This window comes from Arachis stenosperma, chromosome 7 (genome assembly GCF_014773155.1).
Source record: "Arachis stenosperma cultivar V10309 chromosome 7, arast.V10309.gnm1.PFL2, whole genome shotgun sequence".
Classification (NCBI taxonomy): Eukaryota; Viridiplantae; Streptophyta; class Magnoliopsida; order Fabales; family Fabaceae; genus Arachis; species Arachis stenosperma.
Genome location: NC_080383.1, coordinates 453330 through 480620, shown reverse-complemented (window position 1 = coordinate 480620; position 27291 = coordinate 453330). Strand labels below are relative to the sequence as shown.

General features: G+C 36.5%; 5 protein-coding genes across 9 annotated transcripts; 2 read left to right on the top strand and 3 right to left on the bottom strand.

The window, feature by feature from the left end:
- Nucleotides 1-5987: 5987 nt before the first annotated feature.
- On the bottom strand, nt 5988-10746 carry LOC130940930 (protein ACTIVITY OF BC1 COMPLEX KINASE 7, chloroplastic). Its single transcript, XM_057869216.1, has 17 exons — nt 10491-10746; nt 9486-10080; nt 9201-9344; nt 8997-9122; nt 8834-8921; nt 8617-8710; nt 8388-8481; nt 8250-8304; nt 8080-8171; nt 7836-8006; nt 7697-7753; nt 7531-7614; nt 7340-7424; nt 6791-6927; nt 6574-6678; nt 6346-6487; nt 5988-6257 (listed from the first exon to the last, which is right to left on the bottom strand). The coding sequence occupies exons 2-17, from the start codon at nt 10059-10061 to the stop codon at nt 6184-6186; spliced, it is 2124 nt and encodes a 707-aa protein (XP_057725199.1). The 5' UTR covers nt 10062-10080; nt 10491-10746; the 3' UTR covers nt 5988-6183.
- Nucleotides 10747-10803: 57 nt separating this feature from the next.
- Nucleotides 10804-13794, top strand: LOC130940931 (cytochrome b561 and DOMON domain-containing protein At3g61750-like). 3 transcript variants are annotated; one of them, XM_057869218.1, is made up of 5 exons: nt 10804-11846; nt 12022-12415; nt 12597-12883; nt 12963-13269; nt 13397-13794. In XM_057869218.1, the coding sequence occupies exons 1-5, from the start codon at nt 11667-11669 to the stop codon at nt 13438-13440; spliced, it is 1212 nt and encodes a 403-aa protein (XP_057725201.1). In that variant the 5' UTR covers nt 10804-11666; the 3' UTR covers nt 13441-13794. The 3 variants fall into 3 exon arrangements, with proteins under 3 accessions (XP_057725201.1, XP_057725200.1, XP_057725202.1); XM_057869217.1 differs by having other exon boundaries at nt 12591-12883; XM_057869219.1 differs by having other exon boundaries at nt 12591-12883; nt 13373-13794.
- Nucleotides 13795-16650: 2856 nt separating this feature from the next.
- LOC130942173 (nudix hydrolase 2-like) lies at nt 16651-19169 on the top strand. 3 transcript variants are annotated; one of them, XM_057870870.1, is made up of 8 exons: nt 16651-16859; nt 16992-17079; nt 17164-17543; nt 17815-17892; nt 17979-18029; nt 18432-18466; nt 18596-18704; nt 18800-19169. In XM_057870870.1, exons 1-8 carry the CDS (start codon nt 16782-16784, stop codon nt 19010-19012), a joined length of 1032 nt encoding a protein of 343 aa, XP_057726853.1. In that variant the 5' UTR covers nt 16651-16781; the 3' UTR covers nt 19013-19169. The 3 variants fall into 3 exon arrangements, with proteins under 3 accessions (XP_057726853.1, XP_057726854.1, XP_057726852.1); XM_057870871.1 differs by having other exon boundaries at nt 16736-16807; XM_057870869.1 differs by having other exon boundaries at nt 16747-16922.
- Nucleotides 19170-20472: 1303 nt separating this feature from the next.
- LOC130941130 (fasciclin-like arabinogalactan protein 2) lies at nt 20473-22213 on the bottom strand. The gene has a single exon (XM_057869526.1). The coding sequence runs from the start codon at nt 22022-22024 to the stop codon at nt 20804-20806; it is 1221 nt and encodes a 406-aa protein (XP_057725509.1). The 5' UTR covers nt 22025-22213; the 3' UTR covers nt 20473-20803.
- Nucleotides 22214-26153: 3940 nt separating this feature from the next.
- LOC130940378 (uncharacterized) lies at nt 26154-26776 on the bottom strand. Its single transcript, XM_057868490.1, has one exon. The coding sequence runs from the start codon at nt 26730-26732 to the stop codon at nt 26154-26156; it is 579 nt and encodes a 192-aa protein (XP_057724473.1). The 5' UTR covers nt 26733-26776.
- Nucleotides 26777-27291: the final 515 nt, after the last annotated feature.

Here is a 27291-nt window from a genome sequence, read left to right as displayed (position 1 = left end):
TCTTGTTTATCCTCTGTTTTTGCTACTGAGGGTTCTTGGAGAGTTTCTTGAATCAGGCTTCTGTTGTTTCCTCCTGGTTTGGTACTTGCTAACTTAGATAGGGCGTCCGCTCTGCTGTTTAGATCCCGAGTTATATGTTTGACCTCGGTTTCTGCAAAGCGCCCAAGGTGCTCCAGAGTTTTTTCCAAGTATCTTTTCATATTGGGGTCCTTTGCCTGATACTCTCCGCTTATTTGGGAGGTTACCACCTGAGAGTTGCTGTAGATCATCACCTTTGTAGCACCAACTTCTTCTGCTAATTTTAATCCGGCGATCAAGGCTTCATATTCTGCCTGATTGTTTGAAGCCGGAAATTCAAATTTTAAGGAGACCTCTATCTGGGTTCCTTTTTCATCTGCCAATATTATGCCTGCGCCGCTCCCTGCTTTGTTGGAGGATCCGTCTACATAGAGTTCCCATGTAGTCGGCTTTTCCTCTTGTTCTCCTGCATATTCTGCGACGAAGTCGGCGAGGCATTGAGCTTTAATTGCTGTCCGAGTTTCATATCTCAAATCAAACTCGGAGAGCTCTATCGCCCATTGAACCATTCTCCCTGCAACATCCGTCTTTTGGAGGATTTGCTTCATGGGTTGGTTCGTACGGACTCTTATTGTGTGAGCCTGAAAGTAAGGTCGTAGCCTTCGTGAGGCTATTACTAAGGAGTAGGCAAACTTCTCTAGTTTGTGGTACCTTAGTTCAGGGCCTTGTAGGACCTTACTGGTAAAGTAAACCGGGTGTTGCCCGACCTTGTCTTCTCTGATCAGAGCTGATGAGACAGCCCTGTTTACCACGGATAGGTATAGGACAAGGTATTTTCCCGGTACTGGTCGTGTTAAGATAGGAGGTTGACTTAGGAATCTTTTGAACTCTTGGAACGCCTCCTCGCATTCCGAAGTCCATTCAAATTGGCATCCTTTCCTCAATAAAGAAAATAGTGGAAGGGATTTCAGTGCCGATCCCGCCAAAAATCTGGAGAGGGCTGCAAGTCGGCCATTGAGCTGTTGAACCTCTCTCAAACAAGTCGGGCTTTTCATTTCTAGGATGGCTCTGCATTTGTCGGGATTGGCCTCAATCCCTCTTTGTGTTAGCATGAAGCCTAGAAATTTCTCCGCTTCTACTGCGAAGGCGCATTTTGCGGGATTTAGTCTCATCCCATGCAACCTTATAGTGTTGAAGACTTGTGAGAGGTCGGTTAAGAGGTCGTTTTCTTGCTTGGTTTTTACTAACATGTCGTCGACGTATACCTCCATTAGGTTCCCTAGATGGGGGGGAAAACACTTTGTTCATCAGCCTTTGATACGTGGCTCCTGCATTCTTCAGTCCGAATGGCATGACCACGTAGCAATAGTTGGCTTTTGGTGTGATGAACGATGTTTTCTCCTGGTCGGGTTCATGCATCGGGATTTGGTTATATCCCGAGTAGGCATCCATGAATGATAGGTATTGGTACCCCGAGCTGGAGTCCACCAGGGTATCAATACTCGGTAGAGGATAAGGGTCCTTAGGACATGCCTTATTCAAGTCGGTATAGTCGACGCACATTCTCCATTTACCATTCTGTTTCTTGACTAGCACTACATTGGCTAGCCACGTTGGGTATTTGACCTCTCTAATAAAGCCGGCTTCCAAGAGCGCCTGTACTTGTTCTTCTACTATTGAGGCTCGTTCTGGGCCGAGCTTGCGTCTTCTTTGCTGTACAGGTCGGGACCCTGGGAAAACCGAGAGCTTGTGGGACATGAGCTCGGGATCAATCCCGGGCATGTCGGAAGCCTTCCATGCGAAGAGGTCGGAATTAGCTCTTAGGAGCTCTCCCAACCTTTGTTTTAGGGTTTCCCCTAGGTTGGCTCCTATGTACGTGTTTTTTCCTTCCTCCTCACCGACTTGTATCTCCTCGGTTTTTCCCCCCGGTTGGGGTCGCAGTTCTTCTCTGGTCCTTGTGCCGCCTAGCTCTATGGTGTGGACTTCTTTGCCCCTTCCTCTCAGATTTAGGCTTTCGTTATAGCACTTCCTTGCCAATTTCTGATCTCCCCTCACCGTTGCTATTCCTCCTGAAGTCGGGAATTTCATGCAAAGGTGAGGAGTCGATACCACTGCTCCCAGGCGATTAAGGGTAGTTCTGCCGATTAAGGCATTGTAGGCTGACCCTTCATCGATGACTATGAAGTCTATGCTCAAAGTCCTTGATTTTTCCCCTTTTCCGAAAGTGGTGTGAAGGGGTAGAAATCCCAGTGGTTTTATTGGCGTGTCCCCTAACCCATATAGGGTGCCGGGGTAGGCTCTCAATTCTTTTTCATCTAACCCTAGCTTGTCGAAGGCGGGCTTGAAAAGGATGTCCGCCGAGCTTCCTTGGTCTACTAGGGTTCTATGGAGATGGGCATTAGCTAGGATCATAGTTATCACCACGGGATCATCATGCCCGGGTATTATCCCTTGCCCATCTTCTTTTGTGAATGAGATAGTGGGGAAGTCGGGTGTCTCTTCCTCGACTTGGTAGACTCTTTTGAGATGTCTTTTGCGAGAAGATTTGGTGATCCCGCCTCCCGCAAATCCTCCTGAGATCATATGGATATGTCTCTCTGGAGTCTGTGGTGGCGGATCTCTCCTGTCCATATCATCTCGCTTTCTCTTCCCATGGGTATCCGACCTTTCCATGAGATATCTATCAAGCCGACCTTCTCTAGCCAGCTTTTCTATCACATTTTTGAGATCGTAACAGTCGTTGGTGGAGTGACCATATATTTTATGGTACTCGCAATATTCACTGCGGCTTCCCCCTTTTTTATTTTTGATAGGTCTTGGGGGTGGCAGCCTTTCAGTGTGACAAATCTCTCTGTATACATCCACTATAGAAGTTTTTAGTGGAGTATAAGAGTGATATTTCCTGGGCCTCTCGAGACCGATTTCTTCCTTCTTTTTGACTTCCCTTTCCCTCTCCTTAGATGAGGAAGTGGGTCCAGGTCGCCAACTCAGGTCTCTTAATTTTGCATTCTCTTCCATGTTGATGTACTTTTCAGCCCTTTCTTGTACATCACTTAGTGAAACGGGGTGTCTTTTAGATATAGACTGTGAGAAGGGACCTTCTCTAAGTCCATTGACTAACCCCATTATGACTGCCTCTGTGGGCAGGTCTTGGATCTCTAAACATGCTTTATTGAACCTTTCCATATAGGCTCGCAGAGACTCTCCGACCTCCTGTTTTATTCCCAGGAGGCTCGGTGCATGTTTTACCTTGTCTTTTTGGATTGAGAACCTCATCAAGAACTTCCTTGAGAGGTCTTCAAAGCTAGTGATGGATCTCGGGGGAAGGCTATCGAACCACTTCATCGCTGCTTTCGATAAAGTGGTCGGGAAAGCCTTGCATCTCGTAGCGTCGGAAGCATCAGCGAGATACATCCGACTTTTGAAGTTGCTTAGATGATGCTTCGGATCCGTGTTTCCATCGTAGAGGTCCATATCAGGGCTTTTGAAGTTCCTCGGAACCTTTGCCCTCATTATGTCCTCACTGAACGGATCTTCTCCGCCCAGGAGTTGGTCTTCTTGTTCGTCGCGGGAGTTTTTGAGGGAGGATTCTAGCTGTAAGAGTTTTCTTTCTAACTCTTTTCGCCGTTCCATCTCCTCTTTGAGGTACCTTTCGGTTTCCTTCTGTTTCTCCCGCTCTTGCTCCAATTGTTCCAAGCGGCTATGGACCAATCCCATTAACTCAGCTACATGGGGTGGTCCGCCTTTTTCTGATTCACGCCCATCTGAGGAATTTACCTTCGGATTCTTTACTCCGGAGGTACCCTCTTTGTGTTGGTCATTGTCTTGGTGCTGGGCCATGTCTTCATTGTCATTACCCATGTCAAGATTCTCTTGTTCAGAATCTGTTTCGGCATGGCCTTCTTCGTGGGATCTATCTGCCATCGAGGGATGATCTCGCGGGTCCCCGGCAACGGCGCCAATGTTACGGTAGGTAACCGGAGATTAACACAACGGATGGCGTTCGGCGGCCCAAGTGTATGAAGGAGGAGAACTCCGGGTGGATCTGCAACTCGGGAGGCTCCGTCCGACTCGTGCTCGCGAGTGAATGGGGGTGGTACCTGCAAAGACACTCCGATGCCTAAGTTAGCAAGGGTGTAAGCAGGTCTAGAGAGTATTGGACTTAGAGATACCTGAGGGGTGTCAGTGTATTTATAGTGGTGAGCCCATAACCACCGTTGGAGTAATGCCGTATCTTTAGGATAGTAACCGTCCCATTATCTTAGGGAGGTTAAGATATGGCTTTATGAAGTGGTTAGAGAGATTTCAGGGGCGGTTACTCATTTGAATGAGTGTTTATCTGCCAGCTAATCTCATAACCGACTTCTTCATACTAAGTCGTGTTTGACACCGACTTCTTAAGTGGAGGTCGGTGCTTCGCTAGGCTTAATCTATTGGATCAGGCCTTTCGGTTGGACCTGGGCCCTTAACATTGGGCCAGGGTATGAACACCACCATAAAGGTGTCGTAGTTTATGTGTGTTTTGGATTTTGTACAAAAAGTTTATGCTATGTTAACTTTACCTACAAATATCAAGTAAGATAAGGAGTAGGTCATTTGAGGAAAGTCATTAATACATTTCAATTGAATTAAATCATTAGATGATGCCTTTTTTCATTGAATCATTTATTTATTTACTTAGTTACTAATTATTTTTGCGTGTTTTGATTTTGAATGACACATAATGTATTAGTAAAGTGAAAAATATTGATATTATTTATTATTTAAATTATTTTTTTATTAATTTAATAATGATAATAATTAATTATAGTAGAATATATAAAGAGTATATCAGGTTAATTACAAAATATTTTTTAGTAAAATTAAAATTGGTTCTTTTTATTTTTAAAATTTTAAATAAATAAAAATAAAAAACTGAAAAAAAATATTTTGTGGTTAATCTGATGTATTTCTTATATATTTTTATTATAATTAATTATCATCAATATTAAATTAATAAAAAAATAATATAAGTAACATTATTATATTTATTATTGCTTTGGACTAGTAAATAATGAATATAATAATGAGATGGTCGAACATTATTATTGATGAATGATTACAGAAGGAGAGGAATGATGGTGGAAGGACAGGTATATCGGGTGCCTTTGGATGAGTTGGTTAATGTTAAATTTAAAGAGGGAAAGATACCCATTAAATCCTTCTTGAATGTATGTAAGAGTGTCTTACCAGTTTTAGATATATATATATTTTTGTTCAGAGTAAATGGACAAAATTATACATATAAGAGTTTGTTGTATACAACAATATCTACAAAAGAATGAAAGATTGTAAATATCAAAATATATAAGAAAGATTGTTTTTAATGAACAAGAATATTATGCACACTATTAGTGAGTTTGCAAGGTTTAAATTATACTTTTGTTCATTAAAATTAATCTTTGGACTCTACTTTGATATCTATGAATTTTGATGTATATTTTTATGCATTGCAAAAACTTTTTATGTATATTTTTGTCTATTTAATACAATTATCAGATTAAATTATTTATATTATATTAAATGCAATTCTTTTTAGATTTTGTTTTACCACAAAATATACTTGTGCATTAGACTATTTTTTCTATATGTCCTTGAATTTAATATTATTATTATTAGATGATTTTACAATTGATATTTAAAATTATATTCAATAGTGATTACTTTTGTAGTTAATAAGGTTCTTTTAATTTATAGTGATTACCTTTAATCAACGTTAATATTTCCGTATATCGTCATGACAAGTATGAATTTCGTACACGTTTTCTTTCCAAAAAGCAAAAGTATATAGAAGCTCTTTTGCTTGATGAAGCTTTTATTATGAAGCTCTACTGCCAAGTTGTCAATGATCCCCTGCTCTTATTTCTTAAAATGCTTAGGTTGTGAGTTCCAAGTTCCAACCAAATGGCTGGAAATTTGAAAGTCAAAGATTGAACCTTATCAACAATATGTTTGTTATACAAAGACTATTTGTCATGGTTCGTGTTATATAGCTTGGCAGGCATGCGTGTGTAAAATTTATTTGAAAGTTGAAAAAAATTGAATGTTGTATATAAGAAAATGGAGACCAAGCAAACTTTGCATTAGCCCAAAGAATGGAATGTGTGGTAAAATAGGAAGCAGTAATCATATCATTTTCTCAAACTTTTCAAGCTTCTTCACCCTTTGCATGGATCTCAGAAATAGTGTCATGAAAACACCTGCATAATATGAGAAAGTTGATACGAATCAGACACATGATTGATTTGGTGATTTAGACAATAATGTATAATATACAATGAAAGTGACCTGCACCAATGAATGATCCATTTGCAATAGCCCCATTGCCTTGGCTGCTTAAAGTGACTCCAAGGTTGAGCAGTGTACCTCCAAATACAGTATACATAGTAGCCATTTGTAAAATTGTTGCTTTCCTAGCTGCTCTTTCAGACTGCCATATCAAGTTTAAGAAATCAGCATAACCGTCTACCTGCTAATTACAAATACTTCTTCAAACTGTGTCATTAATTTGCTGACCTCGAGCACCCGCACTCGCAGTTTGAGATCCCCAGTCTCAAGTTGGTTTGTAAACTCTTCTATTTTTTGAACTCTGTATGGCATTGACATGGTGTAGGATCTTGCCTGCAGATATTTCAAAAGCCTCATCATTGTCAATTTAAAACTGATGAACAATGGCATTATAAATTAAAATGCTTCACATCATATGAGAGTGGTTGCAAGTAAGATGTGATACATCATCTGCTTGCTTCCTTATCTGCTCCACGATTTGCGGCCCGGTTTGCCGCCTCTGCCTTAAATCTAGAAGTTCCTGTGCATAGGGTGCAGCAATCTTTGCAAAGGAGAAATCTGGATTCAGTGTGTACCCTATGCCTGTCACAAACTTCCAAAGTTAACTAACTATTTAAAAAAATCAAAGCTATCATTCACTAAGGTCCAGTTTGGATAACCAACTTAATTAAACTCCTTTTGATAAAATAACTTAAACAATAAATGACTCTGTTAAAAGTAACTTATAAATAAGTTATTTTGTGTTTAGATTTTTAAAGTGCTTATTTTATAGAAATGTGATGAAAAGTAGAAGTATTATGAGAGAAGTCATTTTTTTAACTTCTCTATAAACTCCTAAATAGCTTCTTAGAAAGTCGCAATTTGGTTTTGAAAATTTGTACCAGACATTAATAATACTACTTTTCATAAGTCAAAAGTTAAAAAAAATTACTTCTAAAGTTTTCCAAACCGCCTAAGAGATGTATGATTATAAAACAAAGGAAAAAAAAAAAACCTTCAAGTGTTGAAAAGGCCCTGAGAACAAAGGTGAAGGTAGATGGAAAACGGAATGGCTGATCTTGTGCTATAGCAAATAGATCCTGCCACAGAAATAAAATTTTGATTTCGAATAACCGAGTAAGAACAATTATTTTCGCATCAATAAAACAATCAGCTGAAGGAATAATATAATATTGAGATACAAACCTCACCAATGGCAGAAAATGTCTGTGCCTGATCTGGTGTCTGGTTAAGCAGATTGTTCAAGAAAAACTGGACAGATCTTCTTACCTGCAAGCCAAATGCAATTATATGAACCATAACGTACACCTCAATTGCTTGTTAAACTAAATAATCAACTTAAGGTTCTTACTGATGATAAGTCCCCTGTAGGTTGAAGTGCTCCTAGGTCTATGAGGCTTTGCATTACCTGCATCACATATATGTCAGATTCTATTTTCTTCTTGGTGAAGAAAGAGCATCACCGGACAACAAGTACAAGAGTTCAAGACCTTTTTGGCATCTTTTTCGTAAACTGCATAGAAAAGTTCTAGCAGTCTCTCTCGAGTAAAAGATTTTATCTCCCCCATCATCCCAAAATCATAATAAATAAGTGCTTCATCCACATCAATAGCCAGATTTCCAGGATGAGGATCCGCATGGAAAAAACCAGTCTTCAGTATCTGCAACACAAAACTGATGATTCATTCTCTCATTAATCAAAGCCAGTTTAGAAAAAGGGTGAAGATTATGAACCTGAATCAAGTATGCCTCAATAGCACGTGATGAGATCCTTATCGGATCACAGCCACGCGAAGTTAACACATCCACTTGATTTATCTTGATGCCTATCCCACAAGTAACAGTGTCATAAAAACCAATTTCATTTGACTTAAAGAAAAGAAGGCAGAGGTCAAGATAAAAACCTGGTACATACTCCAGTGTCAGCACCTTTTTGGCAGTGTAATCCCAATATACCAACTACAAAGGAGAAACGTGGTCAAGTTAAAAGAATTTGATTACAAGTTATTTTTAAGTCTTTAGTGTTGCTGCAAGAAACATACAGGTACTCGAACCCACTTCACGTTCCGAAAATCTCTGCGGAACTTGTCTGCATTCTTCCCTTCGTTTATGTAATCAATTTCTTGATACAGAATACTGCAAAGTAACATGTTCTACACATTATATGCATTACATAAAGTGATGCTTCTTCTGTAATTCAAGCTGAGTATTTGTTGTTCTAGATGAAATATTGTTGATAATAATATCTGTCCCTCCAAGATTATTACTTACGTTGAACATTCTTCATATATACCAACCCAATCTCTAGTTGGACCCCCTAGAGTCTCACTTCTCTGAAAATACTCTGCTATCAGCTTCAAATTTTCTGAACAGAACAAGAGAACTTATCAAAATAGCAAACTAAGCAATGCACTAGAGAGTAGATACTCCATTACTGTGTTTTACACCAATTGACATTGTACAAACAATTAAAATCAGGACAACTTACGCAAATCAATGTCGAAAAGCTTCTTCAGACCAGGCCTTTGAACTTTGATGACTACTTTTTCTCCATTATGCAGGATAGCACGATGAACCTAAACAGCATTAAGATCATTACTGGTTCATATCAATCCTCAGAGAAAGTAAGCAGCAGGCTGATCTTATGCTACCTGACCAAGACTAGCAGCGGCTATTGGCCGATCTTCAAACTCCCTAAACAGTAAGCTAATGGGAGCTCCCAATTCACTCTCAATGAAGATTTTTGCTTTCTTTGGAGAGAAGGCAGGGACCTTGTCCTGTCAAGAACAATCTTATATTCAGAATACATTGATCTAAGCATCAACACTTACCATTTCATGTCAAAGAATCTATACCTGCAACTTTGCTAGCTCATCCACAAATTCACGTGGAAATAGATCTGACCTTGTTGATGATAACTGCCCAAGCTTGATGAAAGTTGGACCAAGCTGCAACACACGCTCCCTTAACCACGACGCTGTTTTCCGCCTTCTGCTTTTCTAAATAAAAATGTAACCAAACAAATTCCAATCAGCAAAAAACAAACACAAGTAAAACAGTCTTATGTCTGAATCTGAGTGCTGCAAGAAAGTTAAAATTGGTTTTCTAGCAGCACTGATTAATGAAGTGTAAGAACCAACCTGTTTATCTTCTGTGAAGCCTCCCACATATGCCCATTTTGCATTGTCCAATAGAACCCGAATACGCAAAGAAAGCACAAAAGACCAAACATCAATAGATCTCTGCCAAGAACTGTAATTCTCATTAGCCCAACTGAAGCCTTCGTCCGAGGGCAAAACCTTGAGCTCCTCCAGGGGTGGAAGTTCTTGAGAGGTTCTTGATTTCACTGCCTTGGTCAAGGGTGGGCTAACATCTCTTTTTACAATAGTTGCTGCTCCATTAACTTTTTGTTTTGCACCATTCACTGTCTTCACCTTATTATCTGACAGTGTGCTTCTCTTCATTACCTCACTTGAGGGTACCATTCTAACAGCTTTTCCATTGGTACCATACTTTGAATTTGATGCAGGCAATTCTGTCTGACGCATTACAACCAGGAACCTGGGATATGCATCATTCTCTGATGAATCACGCTGTGCCCTTTTATTCTTTGGAAGCTTGGGATTCGAAATGGAGGATGAGAAGCTGAAGGAGTCTGGTGTTCTTCTATGATTTGTCAACTTTATATGGTGACAATAGCAACCATGCAAAGCCATTCTTATTGATGAATTAACCCTTCAAGAAGCATCAGCATAAACAAACAAGACTTAAAGGATGATTAGGTGAATGCATCAAAATCAAAATCCAAATCCAAAATAATTTAACAAGACAGAATTTATCATTAGCTGAATTTTTATAGCATATTTTTATTCAGTGTCGCAGCAACAAGCTTTGTACAATTTAATTGGGGTGGACATGATTTTGGGGTTATAAGATAGAACATGTAATCAAATAACTAAAAATAAAAACTCACTTATTACTTAACTAAACTAATTAACTAATATACCATTACTATTTGATAATAATAATATTAATAAGGTTACTCACGTTGACTAAAATGTTAACATAGGATACATGTGTCCACATCTTAATAACATGATACATAACAGATATTGATTAATTTAGAACCAAGCAATGATGTTTACCAGAACAGCCTTTGGATCTGAGTGAAGACGGGCTTAACAGGCAGGTGCAGAAAGGAAAAGGTTGCTCAATTTGCAGAATGGCACTGAAACTTGATCATTTGTGTTGACTGCTATATTCGTGGGCAGAGGCAGACGAAGAAGAAACAGTGACAATTACTAGGAAGTTGTTGCTTCAAAGTTTCAACGCCAGCAACAAGAAGTGGGGGGAACTGATATTATTTTTTCTCAAATTTCGGTGGTGAGTGGTAACGACAAAGAGGAAAGGTGGGGTCTCAACTACTACCAGTCATGACCCTTGCTGCGTGTAAAACTCTTACACCATTTCCTTCCACCGTCTTTCGTGCAAATCTAGCCACTCTTTTGCCAAATTATTCTATTTTCTTTTATTGACTCAGAAACAATATCAGCTCAGTTTTTTTGTTTCATTCACCTTATTTATATGGTTTTGTTAGAAACCTTTTTTTTTAATTAACAATCTGTCAATAAAATAATAAATAAATAAAAAGTAAATATTAATTGATTATTTAAAAAATGTTCCTTTTTTTTTGTACTACGTGGCCTGCAGTTAATCAGAGATTGAAGCAAATCCAAACAGGAGGTAAGAAGTTAAGAGAAACAGAAAACATAGGAAACAATTATCTAGTATGTAGTAGTACTAGGAATCTAAGATATTTTTGTTTGTCAGGGTATTACTATGACATTCTACTGACTACTAGGTCTAGCAGGGCCGAATCATGGGCTTGGGCTTTAAAAAGTGAAAAGAGAATAAAAATATGGCTGATATGCAATGGGAAGTGGTTGTAAACTCCAGATTCCAGAAATCCACGTGCGGCTTAAAATGATTAGTATGAGTATTGTGTAGAAGAATACTAGAATGTGTTCATTGTGTTGTGAAGATAGATAGTCCTGAGTCCTGAGTCCTGAGCATTAGTCTCATGTTATGAATGGTATGCAATTGGAAACTCTCTGACTCAATGCTGTTGGTGTAGAGCTCTCAGGACTCAACCATGATTACCACTGCTGCACCAACCACTACTATTCCCCACCAGCAACCACCACCAAATTCCATACCCTTCAAACGCAAGAGACTGATACCTCTCACCTGCTTCTTTTCTCTTCTTACCCCTTCCAAATCCTCCTTTCCTTTCTCATTCTTTCACCCCATACTCTTTCAACATGCCAATGCTCTCCCCATCTTTTCTCACTCTTTCCCTTCTCTTCCCCATCACAGCCCTTGCTCAAAACAATGCAGAAACTACCTGCCAGAATACAAATTATCAGATTTTCCTCCCTCCACCATACCAAAATATATCCTCTACCATATGCAAGCCTGTTTGGAATACCTATGAAATGAGGGTCAGTTCATCTTCCATTCCAATTTTAATTTTTTTTCTTTCTTTTTCATCTAACCAAGTATATATACTCGTTTATTTTACACCTTAGCAGTGATTCATGATGAGCCAATTCTTTTTACCTGATTTCAGAATGTAGCAATAATTTGTTTCATTTAAATGTTGACTTGGTTATACAGTACACCAAGAATGGTGATATCACAACTATCATACTATCTGCTCCCTACACCGTTGGGTGGGTGGGAATTGCATTTTCCAGAAATAGTTCCATGGTTGGTTCAAGCGCAATGGTGGGATGGATTAACAAGCATGGTCACACTAAAATCAAGCAGTTTTATCTAAAGGGTAAGAAGCAATCAGAAGTTATAGCAGGCAAAGGCGAACTACCTCTAAATACTGTGTCTCCTGCTGTTGCCACAAATGGAGCTGAAATTTATTTGGCATTTCAGCTCAAAACGGAGATTCCATATAGAAAGCAGCCGATTTTATTGGCCTTTAGCACTAAGACTCCACAAAATCACCACCTCTCAAACCATGATGACAGAACATCCATCATATTTGATTTTTCTTCAGGTGCAATACATTTCTCTTTCACTCTACCAGATAATCATACATTAGGAATCATAGTGAAAAACTATTTGACATAGAAGTGAATTAGCCACTATCTTGATATGACCTATAAAATTGTGTAGCATATCCTGTGCAATAACTTTGAAGTAGAAACTTGATCAGAAACTATATATACTAGTGGCAGGTCCACAAGATCCAGCATCAGATGGGTTGATTCAGATGAGGAGGAACCATGGAATAGTGGGAATAATAGGATGGGGACTAATCCTTCCAGTAGGGGCAATTGTTGCCAGATACTTGAGGCACAAAGATCCCCTTTGGTTTTATCTCCATTCAGTTATTCAGTTTGTTGGATTTGCATTTACACTAGGCACAGTCCTTCTTGGAATACAGCTCTACAACAACATGCATGCTCACATACCAGCTCACAGAGGCATAGGCATCTTTGTCCTTGTGCTAACTATTCTTCAGGTCTGCTACTCATACACAATAATACTCAATGTTTAGTCCTCTGTATCTATTACTGTTACTAATTGCTATGTGAGTTCAGATACTGGCATTCTTCTTGAGGCCAAACAAGGATTCCAAGTATCGGAACCTTTGGAATTTGTACCACAGTTGGTCTGGAAGAATGGCACTTTTCTTTGCATCCTTGAACATAGTACTGGGAATGCAAGCGGCTGGGGCAGGGAGTGATTGGAAGATAGGTTATGGATTCCTTGTTAGTATCATAATCATTGCAATTGTGGTTTTGGAAGTATTGGCATATTTGAAAAGGTCAGAGAAGCGTTCACTTCATGCAAGTTTCCAAATGGACTCAGTTCCAGATCCTTCCTTTCCAAATAATTTTTCCAAAGGTATGTTCTTCCCTTGCTTGAGACATGTAACTGAAATCTCTGCTAAAGAACAATCATGTTAGTTCTTTAGTTCTCTATATCTTATACCACTTTGATGAAGCAGGGTGAATGAATCCTTTACTTGCAGTGTCAAATGTTCCCATTCAAGCACAAGCAGGCTATGGAATATGATCAATGGTCTGTAATTGTTGACCTATTCTTGATGTATATATTCAAACAGCTACAAGTTTGACAAGGTGCAGCAATGTTAGGCTTCCTCACTTGAATTTGGTTTGTTTTTGTGATTGAGTTTTCTGCTATTGCTTGGTCAGAAATGTAATATTGTGTTTACAAAGCTCTTTTGGCTTTTTTTTTGGATGTAAACATAGTACAACTTAAGAAGCAGATTGGTCAGTGATAATGTATAATCATTGTTCGGAAGCAATAACATATATTGCTTTTGTTTTGTTGAAAACCTTTCCTCTAAACAATTGGGGAATTATGTAGTTCCGATGCTGCATTAAGAAATGACGAATTTGATTACCATGTATCATCCATCAAACAGTGTGTATGTAAGATTATTAAACCGTTTGCTCCTTATAATTAACTAGTATTTTTACTTCTGTCCTTATGATAAAAGAACACTATATGACGCATTTTAGTTGTAAATTAGTATAATACAATAGATACAATGGATTTGAAGGTACCCACACACAAACATTTACCATTATATTTTCTTGAAAAGAAGCTACGGTACAAAAAAATGGTGTGTAAGCTGGCTATTTTTTTTTTCTATGGAAGTGGGATAAGAGATGTACTCGAACATTATAATTTTTGGTATTTTTAGGAGGAATCACTTAGATAAAAATATTGAAAACGTTTTTTTTTAAATATATTTTTATTAATTAAAATTTAATACATATAATCGATTAAATTGTATTATTTTTATTAAAATTATGACACAAAAATTAATTTGATCGAAAAAATGGTGAATCAAATTTTGAACCGATTTAAATTAATATTATCTTTTTTATAAAGAATGATTACAATGTCCTTATTATAAAAAATTACTAAAATACTCCAATGATATATATATATATATATATATATATATATATATATATATATATATATATATAAATTTTAAAAATTTTAAATTCTAACTCTATAATGACAGAGAAGTAAAGGACTAGAATTTAAGATTCTTAAAATTAATATATATATATATATATATATATATATATATATATATATAATAAGAGTATTTTAGTTATTTTTTATAATAAGGGTATTGTAGTAATTTTCTATAAAAAATATTAATTCAGATCCGTTTAAGATTTGATTTATTATCTTTTCGGTTAAATTAATTTGTTTTGCCTAATTTTGTCAAAAATAACATGAATTAATTGGATTATATGTGTTAAATTTTAATTACTATAAAATATCTTTAAAAAAGACGTTTTAAACATCTTTATTTGAGTGGCTCTCTTTTTAAAATTGTGAAAAGTACACAAATTTAAAGAATTTGATTTCTATACCTTAAATTTTTTAATTTTTTAAAAATAAAAATTAGATAGTCTGATTTCAAAAGTCGAATAGTCTGATTTATGTACCTACAAAATTTGAACTTTCATATTTCTGTACTATCAAAAATGGAACCTCCAATTTCAAAAATAAAAAGTGGTATAAGCTAGGTGTGTTATAGATTTTACATTTAGATAAATAAATAAGTGTAATTATCCGTGCATGATAAAATTAAAATTATAATTTTAAGTTGTTTTGTTAAAATTAATTTAAATTATAATATTTTGACTAATAAAAAAAGTAATGAGTTATGCATTGTTTGTTTTTTCTTAATTTAGTGTTAATTGTATTAACTCTAAAATAGTTATTAATCGGTTTTACTAATCTACTTTTTTCAATAAATCAGACATATATATTGTATGTAACCATAAATAATCTAGTAATACTTAAATCTACCAACAAATTGTTATATGTATAAGAAGGAAGAACATATCAAAATCAGCTGAAAATAAACAACAAATTATTAGAGAATTCTAATACAGAAAGTTCTTCAATAAACAATAAATAATTTAATTAAACCCATTAAATAACAGCTCAACACTATCATTTGATACCTGCAAAATATATATTCGAAACAATACTATATCAATGTTAGTATACAAAATTATATAATTAACGTAATTATAAAATTGTTTATTAGGAAAATAAAATAATACGAATTTTCATGATAATTCTAATATTTTCAAGTTATAAATGTACAATAAGAATGCATTATCCATTAGCATCTAGAATTTGTCAATTTTTTAAATTGATAATAATAAATTTTAATAAATTAATAAATTTAATTAAGAGATTTCGTTATTACCTTTTCATTATAAGTTCTCAAAAACTTCTCTATATACCACATTTATCCGTGATCTTACAATAGCACTCACAGATCATCTTTACTCGTGATAATCAACGTATGACTTATATATTTACTATTTCACATCATATGACTTATATAACGGTGCTCTTAATTATTGTAGTTAAAGAAGTCATTATTATTTTTGATTTGAAATTAAATGAAAATAAATTTAGAGATACTATTTTATTTGGGTTTTAGAGTTTAATGGGTGCCACACTCAAATATAAATAATAACTTTAAGGCTTTAGTGTTTAACACATCAAAGCCGCCTCCGTAACTCTTTTTCCATCCTTATCAAGAATATAGAAGATTTTGGTTAAAGAAAATTAAAGAACCAAATTCTCTCGATTATACTCACAAATTCAGGTACTGTTTTGTGTTCTCAAGTATTTTTTTTAATAATTTACCATAAATAGTCTTTGAGTTAAAGAAACCACAAATTTTGAATACTAGTTACTACTGCCAAAAAAAAGACTTATATTTTTGTATTTTAATTAATATTTTTTTTGGAGCGCTTCAACAAAATGAAAAATCCTAGATTTGAGGTTATGAAAAGTGACGGAACAAAAAAAATTTTAATTTTTTAAGAGTGAGGACAAAAATATATACACTAAAATAAATTTTGTCGAACATTATTAATTATATAAAAATATAAAAATAAATAAAATTAATAAACACTTTTATTTTTAAAATATTATTTATTATATATAATTTTTAAAAAATATATTTTTATTTTTAAATTTAAACTTAAAATATTTTAATTAAATTATAGGTAACTTGGAACAACCCACACAACCTTTATTTTAAATTTATTGATTCAATAGTAAAGGAGTAATTCTTGCGAAATTCTCATTTTAGATGAAAATGGTGTACAAGACACAAATGTAATATATATATTGATTTGGTAAAAAATGTAACGTGAGGGAAGCCATTTAAAAACTGAAAATGCATAGAAATTTGATTGGAGGTGGATGTGATAGTATTCATAAAATAATAGAATAAAACGCGGGAGTATTGGGGTGTTGTATGAAGCTTGAGATTATTTAAGAAAGAAAGAAAGAAGCAGCTTAAATGAAACGGGAAAAGGCATTCATTTTCATTGATGATGGTAGCTCTTTTAATATTGTGGTTGGTGGTCATTCATTTCGACGCTGTTTCATCTTCATCTGTTAACCAAAACGTGTCCTTCTCTCCCTCTCGCCTTCATTCTAATCTTCAATTTCATTTACACGTAGATACACAGGTTTTTCACCAAATTACCCTTTCCTTATATGACTATGTCATCTTATAATAATAATATTCATTTTTTCAGCAACTTCAGTGCTTTTTCACCGCGCCTTCAATTCTTCCACCGAGGAACCTTCTTGGCTCTGAAACTCAACCACCAGCCCCCGGAGCAGGTTAGTCTTATTCAACAGTCATGTCAACGGTCTTCATTTCCCGTTATTCTTCATCGTATATAAAAAGGTAATTTTGCATTTAAGGTGTGTTCATTCCAACAACACAATCTCAGAAAATGGGAGAGGGAGGCATTGAATTGCTTAAAGCAGAAGAGGATAAACACGGCGGAGTTGTTGTCAACGTGGAAGTGGAGGACCCTATAGAGCCTCTGAATTTTGGTTCTTGGTTGCAAGCTTCAATCTCAAATTGGAGCCAACAGGGAAAGAAGGGCGTGTGGGTTAAGCTTCCCATAAAACATTCAAATCTTGTTGACACTGCGGTGAAGGCTGGATTCAGATACCACCATGCTGAACCAGATCACCTCATGCTTGTATTCTGGATTCCTCATTCTCCTGATACCCTCCCACAGAATGCTTCACACCGTGTTGGTATTGGTGCTTTTGTCATCAACAACAACAGGGAGGTACTAACAATCTTTCTTTATCTTTCTTTTCCACTTTTGCATTTTCTGGATTCCTCTTGACTTAGTCCATTCAAACTTCAAACTTCTATCTAAAAGACCATAAATTATGTTGGTCCTTCTCCTTTCAATTATGTCACTACAAGCTGACACGTAAGCGTGTGTACTTGTCAAAATTATGCGGCAGGGTCTATCTAAGTCTTGTATTTGAAGTGGTAACCTATATATGTTGTACTTTATTTTCTGAATAAATTGTCCTGTTTCGTTTGAATAGATGCTTGTGGTTCAAGAAACTGGTGGCAGATTCAAAGGCACCGGTATATGGAAGATGCCTACAGGAACTGTTAATGAAGTAAAACAAAATGATTATTCATGTAATCATGAAATTTTTTAAAGTGTGTTTGTACTTTTCTTAATACATTTTAATTTTATTTGCAGGGTGAGGACATATGTGCAGCTGCAATTAGAGAAGTGAAAGAAGAGACAGGGGTAAGCAACATAGCACACAAATTAAATTTGAGAAATGTTAGCTTATAATTAGGATCAATTAGCATTATTTAGCATATCTAAATATTTATTATAAAATATTACGTTTTTATTATTTTGATTCTCTAGCACTTATATACACCCTTGTACATTGTACCTTTCCGAACAAAATCCTACAATAAATACACAAATATGCTATATAAATATAAGTAGTCACCAAAAAAAATATAAGTGATACTAACGGATCCTAATTATACGCTAACAAGAAACAAAAGTACTCACTATTCAGTAATTTAATGTGGTTTACTAGCATACAAAAACTATGAGGCTTGCTTTTGCTTACCATGTCCATGTTGACAAACTTCAATGGAATCCTAATGCCACTGATTTTTATCATCCTTTCAGATAGAGACAGAATTTGTCGAAATCTTAGCATTCAGGTAAGAAAATTAGACTTCATCAACCAGCATCTGCATGTTCATACCATTTTGCTGTCCAAAAACTTAATTTGATAATATGTATGGCGGCCTTCTTATTCACTGTGTTTTTCTTTTTGGAATGATTACCAGGCAAAGCCACAAATCGTTCTTCCAAAAGTCAGATATGTTCTTTGTTTCCATGTTACGTCCTCTCTCCTTTGACATCCATAGTCAGGATTCAGAAATTGTGGCATCTAAGGTATATATATGCTTTGGTCAATTGAAATGAAATTCATTTTCAGTGGAGTTCACAATTCAAACATTCTAATGTTACTTTTCTTTCTTTGAATTCAGTGGATGCCTATTGAAGAATATGCAGCCCAGTCTTTTGTGCAAGAACATGATCTCTTTCGCTTTATTGCAGAGATATGTTTATCAAAGTTGGATGGAAAGTACACTGGTTTCTCTAACCTGCTTACTACTACATCTTCCGGTAAAAATACCTATCTGTACTTCAATGGCCATGATGCTAGCAACTTGGTAGATTCCAAGAATCAGCAAGCTTGATTAGCTCCAAATTACTCTCACATAATGACTTTAGCCTTCACTTATTAGTGACCTTTTACTTCGAGCTAGAGACGTGCCTGATACTTACAATGCAGACTTTCTGAATGTTCAAATCTAGCTTTAGTCATCATATTCAAAATTATCATTTGTCCATCAATCTATATTCTTTCACGTTACTTTCTCTGCATTATTGTTTATGGTCTGTGGAGGATTGATTTGTTTGTTTACTTCTTAGATAAAGAAACAAATAATTGAAGTGGCAACCTTTTACGTACAACTTGGGATTTTTATAATTGAATGCATGTTATTATAGCCAAGAGCTAATTAATACTAAAGAAAATTCATTGCAAGGCCAATTATGCACATAAATAGAACTTCAAATATACAATACATTCAAATTAATAAAATTGGTAATCTTAAAGAGAGATGAAAAAATAAGTATTTTTGAAAAATTTTCAAGTGTATTGGTATACCGGTGTTTCAGTTATTTTTAACTGTTGATCTTAATTATAAAAAATATATATAATATATATAATTAAGATCAACGGTTAAAAAGTACTCAGTGTATCAGTATACTTGAAAACTTTCCGGTATTTTTATGTTGCATCACAACACAACACAATTCTAAGATTTCTACCCTGCAACAAAAAAGCAGTACAAGTACGGCAGGTAGAATTGAATATGCTAGGCACAGAACATAACAGAATGCTGCAGTAATACATGGAGGCTACCTTATCAAGATTATTGCTTGCCTCAACTCATGTTCGCGTTCTTGGAACAACATTGGATACAGTCCCAGTCATCTCCCTATTTTTTTTGTTTTCTTCCTGCCTAATAGATCACTTTCGTTATTTGAACTGGCTAGAGCCTAAAAGGTTCACACCATTCAGTTATCATTCTTATGTACTTTTGTCTTTATTTACCTTCTATATTGTTTATCAATGCTTTGATTAATTATGATGCAGTTAAAGTCACTTAAAAGTCTAAAACTAAAAGAGACCCCAAAGTTCAAATGCATGAGAGGCCATGGAAAGTGACTACAATAATAACCCCTTCCAATAATGATAGCAAATTCTTAAGTTCTAGTAGAATATATTTTTGAATTTCTTTTTAAAAAAAAGAAGACTTGTTAATCAATAATCGTGATGATTACTTTAACATAGCTGGAGTCTCCAAAGTCAAAAGCATGGGAGATCCTAATAATGATGATTGCTTGGTGTATCTAAAACGACATAATCACCTAATAATTTGACATTTTTTTTATAGCGTTTAATTAACTACTCTGCTTTTCTATTTCTTTACTCCATATTATTTTTCTCCTTTTGTTATGAAATGGTAGAATATAATGCATGGCGTATTGGTATACTATGACGATGTCTTTTGACTATATTAGAATGAATTTATGGCAAAGCTAGAAGTTAGTGGTGTGTGCAAAGGCAACAGGTAAAAGGCATTAAAAATTAAAATAAAAAAAACTTTGTAAATGTTTATATTCATACATCCCAGCTGGCAGCTAGCACAAACTGGATCTACCCACACACAAAAGGACCAATTAAATAAAAATCATAAAAACAAACAAATATAAACCTAAGAAAAAAAAGAAGAAGAAAGAAAAGGAAAAGGACAGTGCCTCTCAAACATGTGGGTATCACTGTTTTATTTCCTTCACAAATAATATAAAATTAAAAAAAGGAAAAAGGAAAAGAAAAGAATCTTTCTCACATTGACATGGGGGCTTGGAAGCTGCCGACACTCCATTATGCAAAATGCAAATAATAATTAATTAATTAACTATAGAACCAAATTTGCAATAATTAAACTGAAAAACAGCATGCCGAATCTGGCAGCATTGCTGTCAGCAGCGTTATCATCGGCAGCCTTCTGATCTTCCGAATCGGACTCTGGCCCATCTGCCGGGGCATCAGCCGCCGGCGACGCCTTCTTCTTCTTGCCCTTCTTGGAGGCCTTAGGGGACTCTGCCGGCGCATCGCTCTCCTCCTCCTGAATCCCCTTGAAGAGTTCCCTCGGCATCAGAACCTTGCTGATCTTGTACGCAACAAAGGGATCTTGGTCAATCAGTGTCCCTACTATGCTCGCCGTATCAACCTTGGTCTCAAGCTTCACATCTTCCCCGTCATTCTGCACCGTGAAGTCGAACTTGTTCGCTCTTTCTGTCGCCAAAGTGTTCATAACCCCGTTGTTTGACTTGAGCATCTGCAGCGACTGGTACACGGGAACTCCGTGGTACAGCAGCACCGATATCTTCTGCGCGTCCGTGAGGTTCTTGTACTTGGGCATGAAACCGCTGACGGCGGTGTCCGTGGGGCAGAACACGGTCAAGCCACCGTCCACGCTGTCCTGAAAAGTTGGAAGAGCCTTGGAAGGTCTGAGCAAGTCTGCGAATGACTTGCAACCTTGCTTGGACATGATGTTGATGATGTTGATCTGGCTGGGGGCGGCGGTGGGTGCTTCTGCTTCGGCGGAGCTCAACGCGCTGCTGATTTCGAGGATGGAGATGTTGTAGGGGATTTCTTGGACGGACTTGACGTAGAAGGAGTGGAGTCCGTCGTTGTCTTCGGAGGCGAAGCCTACTTTACCGCCCTTGAGGTTGGTGATGTTGACGTAGCCGGCAGTTCCGGCGGCAGTGCCAGTGGCCTGGAACATGGAGGAGACGAGGGTGGTGCCGTTGGTGATCTGGTGGAGCTTCTTGGCGCCGAAGTAGTCGACGAGGACGTGGAGGGAGAGGACATTCTTGAGGGTGCCGATGGAGAGGTGCTTGTCGAGGAGGGAGGACATGGCGGAATTGTCGAGGGCGAGGACGGTGATGGTCTGGCGGCGGTTGATCTCGGCGGCGAGGTGTGTGAGTGTGAGGTAGTGGTTAAATGTGGAGAGGCTGGGGTGGGATGCCAGAATGCGTGTGATGTTGTGGCCATTGGCCGTCGAAGAAAGCAGTGAGAAGAGCAGCACTGTGACTGTGAGGGAGAAGAACAACACCCTTCCTTGCTTCTCCATTTTTGAAGTGAAGAAGATTCAGGAATTGAAGTGGTGTGTGGTGTATATAAGAAATAAAGAAGCTAAGATTAGTGACGACTGATGAGTGAGTGAGTATGTACTGACAAGCATTGCCAGCTTGCCATTAATTAGGTCCTACATGGACATGCTTCACATTCAAATTGCACCCTTCTTCTAATTACCATTACCAAATAATGACGTGTCTAGCCTCTCACATTTTACGTGTGGTATGTATTTCGCTAATCATAAAATCAATAATTCAATATATATCATTTAAAAACTTTTAGATTTAAATATAGAATTGATAGATGAATGAAAATGGAGAAGAAGAACTAACTAACGTTCCCTCCACCGACGCTCTTAGACACCTACCCCACACCCGGCCCGCATAATGCTCTAGATAGCAGCATCTAGCTGTGACATATTCTTTTTCTTTGTTTTGCCTGCATTATTCAATTTGTAACCAACCAACCTTATTAATATAATTCTTTTACTCCTTAGCTTAGCTACAATTACCGAACCATGCATGGTTTTCTGTACCTTTCAGAATTTTATTATATTTGCTGCAAGTATTCTCAGGGTTTTCATTTTCATCTTGAGATTTTTAGTAATTTCGATTTTAGACCACAAACTAGCTCGTGAGTCCTGACCTATTTATTATTAGGAAAAGTCTAGGGGACTAGCAGTTTTGTTGAATTTTGGCCAGCATGTAACCAGCAGAAGAAGGTGAGCTATTGGATGAAATCTCACACCAATTTCACACCATCAAATCATCATTGATGGCTAGTTGATGGCTAACAATCACAAAAATTGCTGGCCCCTAGCATTGCTCTTATTATTATTGCACCCAGCCAACCAACCAACCAGTTACTATTTGTTATAGATTATGACAAATGAATCAATTATGTTTTTTGATTTTTCCTATGGACTTTAACGAAGTAGTTCAAACGTACACAGCAGAAAGAGATTTATCATTCTTGTTCAGGCCTAATATTATGTTATACTATTAGCAAGGGGATCATAATAATACATTTGAAGTTTGTGATAAAACAAAAGGGAAAGTTTTATGAGAGAGAATCGGATAGAACATTTTCAACTTGCAGCTGTTAAAATGAATGTAACATGCATTTGTGGAGATTCAGTTAATTATGTGTTGAACATGTTAAAAGCATTTATACTCATGTTGTGTTGGCGACAAAATCATCTCCGGGGACCGACATCTTTTGCCAGCTGGGATAAGTTTGGGTCAAATTTGATGAATAATAATAAATAAAAGACTAAACTTGAGTGAATGAGATGGACAGCATCAATAATTGTTCAAATATATATATAGAGAGATAATTAAGTTGGTTGATGCATGGTTGTCATGGTCATGGAGCCACCACATGTGGAATACAAAACCATCCAATGGCACGAGTGTGGGACCCCCATAATTGTACTGGTGTCTCAGACTATTCAATAGTGAGCAATAGAGTAAACACTTAAACAGAGTATGACCCAAGAAAGTAGCAAAAAGCTTAACCCAAGGCAAGAACAAGTGATGTAGATCAGATAGATAGACGATGCGTTTCTTTGTTTAGGGTTTTGGGATAAATAATGAAATGTAAAATGAGGTGCTGCAACTGCAACAATGTCAGCCAAAAGAGATAAGGTGGTTAGGATTTAATAAAGTTTGATGACTGCAACAAGGCAACTGCCTCTCACTAAAATACACATGAAACTTGTGACCTACATCTATCTAGCTTTCATCACTTTGCAAAATGCACTTAACTTGCTTTCACATTATCTGAATAAAGGGATCCTTTTATGTTTTTTTGGACATTGTTACATAAATTGAATTTGACTAAAGCCTTTTTTTTTGTCAGGGGACCAAAGCCTTGACCGAAGCCTGGAAGCACGATTTTTCTATGTAACGAAGTATTTTGTTTATTTTTTTTTTGGTTCATAACGCACTTTTCGATGTAAGACCAAAGTGGGCCGGCAATGGCAAAATTAGAATTTAAAAGCACCGGCCCGATTGGTTCGGTACATAAGCTTACATAATTTGGGCTTGTAGTTCATTGTTTCACTAATATATTATTTTTACATGGGTTAAGCACCCACATCCCAGTCCATAAAAAAAAAAAGCACACAAATAAAAAAAATCATTTTTTTCAGCTACGTCCTATTGGTTAATGTTGATTTATATTGTAGCTTAAAAAATAGTATTCTATGAAAAATATATTTAGGGGTGGCAACGGGATGGGTAGGGACGGGTTTTTTGCTCTATTCGATTTCGCCCCGTCGTACAACAACTCGCATAGAACCCGCTCCGCTTCTACCCGCGAGTAGTAAAACGTTGAACCATAACCGGCGGGTACCCGCTTCGCTCCTACCCGCCTCTATAATTATTAAAATTCAATAAATAAAATTTATTTTCAAAATTTATATAACTATCCTCACATACATAACATAAATTAAAGTAAAAATTTAAATATAATACAATATTATTAATCATTTATTAATTATTTTACATATATTATATATATGACGGGACAGGTAGAGAGGGTATTACCTAAACCTGACCGGTCTCGTCCTTCCTGAAAACCCGCCTCACTCAAAACCCGCCTCCGATGCGGGGCGGGTAATTACCCGCCTCGAACGAGTAGGGGTGGGGTAAGTACCCGCGGGTTCGAGTAATGTTGCGATACCTAAATATATTATATAGATTGTTTATGCTTGTATACAAATATTATTTTAAAAGACCTCCAAAAGTGGTATTTTTATTTGGTAAATATACTCTAGCTATCCCTCCATTAACCGTTTTATATGTGCACGTGAGGAAGACAAGTAGTAAGAATTAGGGTTTTGAGTAGATGAATGAATATATGAATTTAAGCTAGAAAAGGGTGAATCCATAGGTAAAGGCAAGTTTGTAAGAGGAGTAGTATTAACCTATTTGTAAATCCTTTTAGAATATAATTTAGAGAAAAGCTGCAAGGTGGTCAAATGCTGAGAAGATTGTCGATCAGATATATATATGGGAACTACTTTAAATTTAGACATAGTTGTGGTGTTTTCAGTTTTCACACCATCATTGTGACAAGTGTAAGTGTAAAACCATCTCATCAAAAGTCTCAAGTACCCGGATTTAATGTTTCCCTCCAAAATCCAACATATATATCGTAACTTATTAATTAAATAACAGGAAATAATTAACTAATTAACTAACTAAATCATCAACCAAATCCAGGATTAGGTACCGGCATCATGCATGATGATGATGATTAGTTGGATAAACTTGGCCAGCAGGAGCAGCTTGGTTAGCATAGTGGCCCATCATCATGATGTTCATATTGCGCGTTGGTTTTGAGGGCACGACACGTGCTGGGTTAGGGAGTATCTGTAACTGTATCTGTTTCCTTTCCTTTCTTGGGTGCAAATAACTTAACAGCTAAGCCAAGCCAAGTAGATAAAAGGCATGAATAATCTGGTTGTGCTAAGTTTTAAAAGCGGATATTTATTGTTTTAATCAATACATGAGTTTTATGGGAGCGATTTGTTACTGTAGCACTAATTTAGGGAGTAAATATGTTTAGGAAACGAAATTGATGATTGAAAAGGAAAAAAGAGTATGAGAAGAAGCAAGTGATGGGGCCGGGTCTGAGCACTTACTCCTTTTGAGGATTTCCCCTTTTTCTTGCAGTGATACAGGGAGAAGCTTACAAGTACGTACGTCTAGAATGTTTCAAATAGAAATTTCATGATATGCTCTCTAACTCATCTATGTGCTTGCATCTCATACATATGTGGTATCTGATTCTTGCTGTATATCTGTCATTCACAAACTCATTGAATTCATTCATTCACAACATACATTGCCTCTTTCAGTTATTACTATAATTACTTGCCATTATTAACAAGCTAATTAAGACCGTGCTTTAATTTAATTCGTATCCAAGTTTTGTGTGGCGCAAAAGTAGCTCACAGTTGTGTATATATATAACAACATTAAAACTTATATATAGTATAGTAAGTATTACACTGCAAATGGAACCAAATATATCCACCAGGTGAATATATAAAAAAAGAAAAAGAAAAAGTAGTAGTAAAAACAGCTATTCAAGTTTGAAGAGTATATTAAACTTGATCAGGCTTTAATTTCAAACCTGGAGGAGTACTTAATGGAACCCATGGATATGTCAATCTCTATCAAGTTTTCTTCCTCACTCACGTCATTATTAAGTTCAGATAAGAACTCCATTAGACTCTGATGATGGCTGAAAAGGGCCTCAGCTGCTGATAGCTCCCTCCTCTTCTGCTGCAAACTGTAGTAGTTCCTGTACAGTGGTTCTTCTTTGTGAAGCGCAATTTCTATGAGGCTGTCCTCATCAGAGATTGATCCATCTGAGCACCAATCCACTTCTTCAGAGTCCTCACAAGTTGGCACCTCTTGTTCTTGTATCTCATCAGCATCTTCTTCAGGAGGAGGACTAATAAGAACCTTTTCTTCCACTACTACTGGTTTATGCCTTGAGAATAGTAGAGTGTAGAAAAGAGTAGAAGAGAAAAGCAGTACTAGAGATGTGTAGAGGATAGAAAAATATCCAAATGACAGCAGTACCAACAGATAGCTGGAAAAAAGCAGCGAAAAAGCAATAAGGATCGCCATCCATGAGGGAGCAGTAGTACTACTCTTGTTGAGTATAGAGCAACAAGAAGATAGCATTTGATTGCTTATATGATGCACAAAAAGCCTATTACTCTTTAAAGATAAAGGAACTTTAATGAACTAAGATTAATCAGTGGGATCAGATCAAAAGATAGAGAAGTATAACTGTCCTATTAAATGTTCCTGAACATCAAGCATGGCCTCATTAGGGTACTTGCTAGCTACTAGTTGGAATGATCTATCTACTTTACACTACTCTATTTGATCTTCCAAACTGATGCTATGGACATAGCTAGGGCTACCAAACACTGCACTTAGTGTATGTTGTATAGAATTGAATATGGAATTCAAAGCTGAGGATGAGAAACACAAAAGAGGGCTAATTAAGCACATCTACTAATACTGAAATACTAAGCAATATTGTATTGGTGTTTAGGAGGTTGGAATGTGAGAAGCCATGTGCTAACATCTGAGCTCACCACATGGCATCTCTTCTCCATATTCCAATGCTACAAATTAAAATGTAACCTAATCTTCTGTAACCCAATTAGCTAGCTAGCTAGAAATTACTATTATAAGGGTTGCAAATGGTGACATAGTTGCATCTCCAATACTC

Coding starts and splice junctions, on each gene's coding strand:
- LOC130942173 (XM_057870869.1), top strand. CDS start 16,782: ATGATGGTAGCTCTTTTAATATTGTGGTTGGTGGTCATTCATTTCGAC. Junction 17,080..17,163: donor ACCACCAGCCCCCGGAGCAG/GTTAGTCTTATT, acceptor TTTGCATTTAAG/GTGTGTTCATTCCAACAACA. Junction 18,030..18,431: donor AAGTGAAAGAAGAGACAGGG/GTAAGCAACATA, acceptor TCATCCTTTCAG/ATAGAGACAGAATTTGTCGA.
- LOC130940930 (XM_057869216.1), bottom strand. CDS start 10,061: ATGGCTTTGCATGGTTGCTATTGTCACCATATAAAGTTGACAAATCAT. Junction 9,123..9,200: donor ATGAGCTAGCAAAGTTGCAG/GTATAGATTCTT, acceptor TGTTCTTGACAG/GACAAGGTCCCTGCCTTCTC. Junction 6,928..7,339: donor GGCCTTTTCAACACTTGAAG/GTTTTTTTTTTT, acceptor AGTTTGTGACAG/GCATAGGGTACACACTGAAT.
- LOC130940931 (XM_057869217.1), top strand. CDS start 11,667: ATGCCAATGCTCTCCCCATCTTTTCTCACTCTTTCCCTTCTCTTCCCC. Junction 11,847..12,021: donor GGAATACCTATGAAATGAGG/GTCAGTTCATCT, acceptor TTGGTTATACAG/TACACCAAGAATGGTGATAT. Junction 12,884..12,962: donor TTGTGCTAACTATTCTTCAG/GTCTGCTACTCA, acceptor ATGTGAGTTCAG/ATACTGGCATTCTTCTTGAG.
- LOC130941130 (XM_057869526.1), bottom strand. CDS start 22,024: ATGGAGAAGCAAGGAAGGGTGTTGTTCTTCTCCCTCACAGTCACAGTG.
- LOC130940378 (XM_057868490.1), bottom strand. CDS start 26,732: ATGCTATCTTCTTGTTGCTCTATACTCAACAAGAGTAGTACTACTGCT.